Source organism: Calidris pugnax, unplaced genomic scaffold (assembly GCF_001431845.1).
Source record: "Calidris pugnax isolate Ruff unplaced genomic scaffold, ASM143184v1 scaffold94, whole genome shotgun sequence".
NCBI lineage: Eukaryota > Metazoa > Chordata > Aves > Charadriiformes > Scolopacidae > Calidris > Calidris pugnax.
The window spans coordinates 287357-291896 of NW_015090822.1; the positions used below are offsets into that span (position 1 = coordinate 287357).

The 4540-nt window shown below is 68.1% G+C and overlaps 1 protein-coding gene across 2 annotated transcripts in view; it reads left to right on the forward strand.

The window, feature by feature from the left end:
- The window catches only part of FAM131A (family with sequence similarity 131 member A), a 6092-nt gene extending 1558 nt beyond the window's left edge, over positions 1-4534 (forward strand). For both annotated transcript variants that reach the window (XM_014939916.1, XM_014939915.1), the window contains exons 2-6: positions 946-1070; positions 1977-2070; positions 2343-2525; positions 3026-3154; positions 3574-4534. In XM_014939916.1, the coding sequence (XP_014795402.1) occupies positions 2001-2070; positions 2343-2525; positions 3026-3154; positions 3574-4043 (852 nt within the window). In that variant the 5' untranslated portion in view covers positions 946-1070; positions 1977-2000 and the 3' untranslated portion in view covers positions 4044-4534. The remainder of the gene's footprint in view (positions 1-945; positions 1071-1976; positions 2071-2342; positions 2526-3025; positions 3155-3573) is intronic.
- The last annotated feature ends 6 nt before the right edge of the window (positions 4535-4540 follow it).

The following is a 4540-nucleotide window of genomic DNA, read 5'->3' on the forward strand; positions in this document are numbered from 1 at the left end:
GCCCGCAGGGGGGCTGTGGGAGTGCCGCAGATGTCCTGGGGGGGCTGCAGCAGGGATGGGAGCGATGGGTGCTGTGATCCAAGGGTGTTCTGGGGGCTGGGACGGTGCTGGGGGTGTCGCAGATGCGCCAGGGGGGCCCTGGGGGTGTCGTTGCCAGGGGGACAGGGGTGATGACGCTGGGCCATCACCACGGGATGCCCCTGCCCACAGCCGGGGGTGGGGGCGATGCCATCGGCAGTTTCTCTGGGAACCAGGGGCTACCCCCGGATGGGGGCCGGGGGGAGCACTGATCAGCCCCCCCACATCCCACCTCGCGGCTGGTTTACGTCAGCCGGGCCCACCTTCATGCAGGGGAGGCTCCCTGGGGGCTGGCCTGGCCTGGGGGACCGCAGTGACGGGGGACCCTCCCTGGCCCCGGTGCTTGGGGGTCGGTGCCCAAGGGGGTGGGTGGGCACCCGTCCATGTGGGGTGCAGGGGCCAGGAGTCGGGGTGGTGGGGAACTGGTGCGGGTGCTTTTATTGCCCCCCAGCCCTTTTTGCTCCTTTTTCTCCTGTGCCCCAGAGATGGGGAAGTGGGGAGGGGGGGTGGTTTGGTGATGGAGGAGCAGCGCCAGCCCCCCCTGCAGCACGGCCCAGCGCTGCCTCCCCTCCCGCCTGGCCCCGTCTGTGCCCCCCAGCCCGGTCCAGCTGCCCCCACCCCTCCCGAAAGGGCTGCCAAGCCGGGACAGACGCCCGGTCCCTGCTGCCAGGCCGGGCCCATGCGGTACCGCTGACACAGGTGGAAGAGTTGCCCGGGCGTGAGTCACTCGTGCCGCAGCCCCCGGCCGCCACGGAGCACCCCTGCAATGAGTTGTGTTTGGTCTCAGACCGGGCAAGAAGCTGTAACCCTGGGGTGGGGGGGCTGGAGGTGCTGATGCCTCCCCCCCAACCCCATCTCTTCCCGCAGTGGCCGTGGACACGACGCTGTGCGTGGAGTGGAAGGAGGTGAAAGCGCTGTCGCCGCTGAGTGCCGCCCGCCCGCTGCCCCGCCTGGCACGCCAGGCCTCCTTCGACAGCCAGGACTTCCTCCAGGTACCGCTGAGACCACCCCTGCACCTCCCGGGTACCGGTACCCGATGGTGGGACCCCCGTCCTGGCCGTGGCCGGGGGCATGGTGGGCTCCCTCGCCCGCCCGGCCGGCCCTGCCAGCTCGCAGCCGGCGCTGGGGCTGCTCTGACGTCAGCCGGGAGCCGGGCTGTATCCTGGGAGAAATCAGTCCACGGTGCCTCGTTGCCATGGCAATGCGATTTGTTGCGCGCCTCCAAATCCCGCATCGCTTCCCCCCGTGGCCACGGGCTCGGGGCCCAGCGTGGTCAGGACGGGCAACGGGGACGGGGAGTGGGTGGTCCAGCGCGGTGGGGGCTGCTGGGGAGTGGGCACTTGGGCACGCAGCCATGGTGGCCTTGCACACACGTGTGTGCACAGGGTGGGGAGGACACTCAGAGCACTGGTTAGCACAGGTCGTGCGTGTGAGCGGTACGTGTGTGCATGGAGTGAGCACGTGTGTGTGTGCTGTGAGTTCACGTGTGTGAACTCTAGAGAACTCTACCTGTAGTGAAAGTGTGTGCGTGTAAGTGTGCATATGTGTTTAGGGTCTGCGTGTGTGTACAGGTGGTGATGTGAGCGGGAGTGTGAAGGCACGTGTGCACCGAGCATGTCTGTGTGTGCGTGCACCTGTAAGAATGCAGGTGTGCACACAGCACGTGTGCAAGCGGTAGCAGCGTGCAGGGGCACTAACAGGCATGGACGTGTGTGTACCCACTGCCCTGCATGTGGTGGCTGTCACCATCGCTCTGCACACGCGTGTGCACAGACACCCTGGGCCCTGGGGACGACGACGCAGTGGGGCTGAGCCCCCTCCCGGGGCAGTGGGGGTGGCGGTGGGGGCGGGCAGTGTGGCTGGGGGCTGTGACCCCCCTCTGTCCGCCCCCCCGGCAGGTCAATGTTGAGGACACTGTCGAGATGCTGCCCAAGTCGCGGCGCGCGCTGACCATCCAGGAGATTGCTGCCCTGGCCCGCTCCTCACTGCACGGTAACGGCCCGGGGGGGCATCTGGGGAACGGGATGGGGGGGTGTCCTCTGGGCAAGGGGGCTGGGCTCCTGGGAAGGTCTTTAGGGACACCCCTCTGAGGTTTGGAGGGCTCCCCGGGGTCCCCAAAGGTACCATCGGGGTTCTTGGTGGCACCCAAAAGGAGGGTGTAGAGGTACCAGGTCCCAAGGGCTGGGGGTGAGAGGGGTGGGGGGGTCGTGGGCTCCACAGAGGGGGTGCCCGGGGGAGTACTGATGCAGGGGCACATCTTGCAGGCATCTCGCAGGTGGTGAAGGAGCACGTGACGAAGCCGACGGCCATGGCACAGGGCCGCGTCGCCCACCTCATCGAGTGGAAGGGCTGGTGCAAACCGGTGGAGCCGCCCTGCGCCCTGGAGAGCGCCTTCAGCTCCTACTGCCACCTGAGCGAGGGCGAGCAGGAGGCACGATTCGCCGCCGGTGGGCACCGCGCGGGGCACGGCCGAGGGCAGGGGTGGAGGGGAGGGTTGTCCCCATCCTTCTGTCCCTCATGTTAGGTCCCTCCATCCTTCCCTCCATCCTTCCTTCCATCCTTCCTTCCATCCCTCTTTCCCTCCCTCCCTCCATCTCTCCATCTCTCCATCCCTCTATCCATCTTTCTCTCCTTCCATCCCTCCCTCCTTTCCTTCCTTCCTCCTTTCATCTCTTCCTCCATCCCTCCATCCTTCCATCCCTCCCTCCCTTCTTCCATCTCTCCATGCTTCTATCGATCCCTCCCTCCTTCCATACCTCCTTTCATCCATTCCCTCCCTCCCTCCTTCCCTTCCTCCCTCCTTCCATCCATCCATCTCTCCCTCCCTCCGTCCTTCTATCCCTCCCTCCCTGGTGTTGTGGCACCCTGGGCAAAGAGCTGCGGGGGCAGGGGGGGATGTTGGGGACCCCCCCCAGTGCACGCGTGACGGGTGCCTGTCCCGTGCCAGGCGTGGCGGAGCAGTTTGCCATCGCTGAGGCCAAGCTGCGAGCCTGGTCCTCGGTGGACGGGGACGACTCCAACGACGAGTCCTATGACGAGGACTTCATGCCCTCCACGGAGAGCTCCCAGCCCAACGGTGAGTGCTGCGGGGAGCGGGCATCTGCGGGTCAGCAAGGTGTCCCCATGCCAGTGCCGGTGTCCTGATGCCAGTGTCCCGATGTTGGTGTCCGCATGCCAGTGTTGGTGTCCCCATGCCGGTGCCAAAGGCTGAAGGAGTGGGGTGCCCCGTGCCTGACCAAATTCTCCTGGCCATCCCCTCACGGGGCAGTGGCCCTGCCCAGCCCCACGGCATCCCTGCGCCCTCCCTGGAGCCAGGGCATGTTTTGTGTTCCCTTTGGTAGCCACCAGTGCCACGCACACAGTAATCTGGGCAAAGTGGGCACCGCGCCTGGCACGGGGCTGCTCCCACCCTGTGGGGCACAGGGTGGTGGGGGCCCTGGCAGCCACCCGTGCCGTCCCCCCCGCACCGACCCTGGCCGTGCTGTCTCCCCACAGAGCTGCCCGGCGTGGCACCCACCGGCGCGCTGCTGCGGGACCTGCTGCAGGGCCACCTCTGCCAGCTGGGGGGCCGGCACGGCTCCTGCGAGCCCGAGAGCGACTCCTCGCACACCCTCTCCCCCGAGACCCTCTGCTCCAGCCTCTGCAGCCTGGAGATGGTGTCCCCCACCGAACTCACTGCCAAACTGCTGGGCTCCCTGGGGGGATCGGGGGGGGAGGACCTGCTGCTGCCCAAGCTGCCCCCCCCGGCCAGCCAAAGTGCCTTGCGGGGCCTGGCACGGCTCCGGTGCCAGGACCCCCTCTACGCCGTGTCCTACGCCGACCCCTGCCCCTCGCCCGCCGAGGACGAGGTGGTGCTGAGCAAGGACTTCCCGCTCCGACGGAAAGTCTCCGACGTGGCGTCCTCCGGGGTGGCATCGCTGGAGGAAGAGGAGGAGGAGGAGGAGGAAGAGGCCGAAGAGCCCTGATGCCCCCCCCTCAGGGGTGCCCTGCCTCTCCTGGGCGGGGGTCCAGCCCCCCCCGCCGCCGTCCCCCCGGCCGGACCCTGCGCTGGGCGAGGGACGGGCCCCGCCGCTGCTCCCCGGGCACAGGGGGGGGCTCGGGGGGACACTGCAGTTCTGCCCCCCCCCAAGGCCAGTGTGCCCCCACCGTGCCCTGGCCCTGCTTGGCCACATCGTTGCCCTCCTGGATTTTTGCATGAGAGCGGGGAAGGGGCATGGGGAAGGGCTTGGGGGGGTCTGACCCCCACCCTGACACCCAGATGTGCCCCCCAAAACTGACGGGACTGAATCAGTGGGGCTGATTGTTCGCATGTTCTCTGCCCCCCAAACTGCCCCGGGCTCCCCTTTCAGGCACGGGTCTGCCCCCCCTCCCCCGTTGGCATGGCTGACCCCCCCGAGTGCCCCTGCCTGGCACCCTGGGCTCGGGGCGACGGGGGGTGGAATTTGGGGAGCGGGCGGGGGCG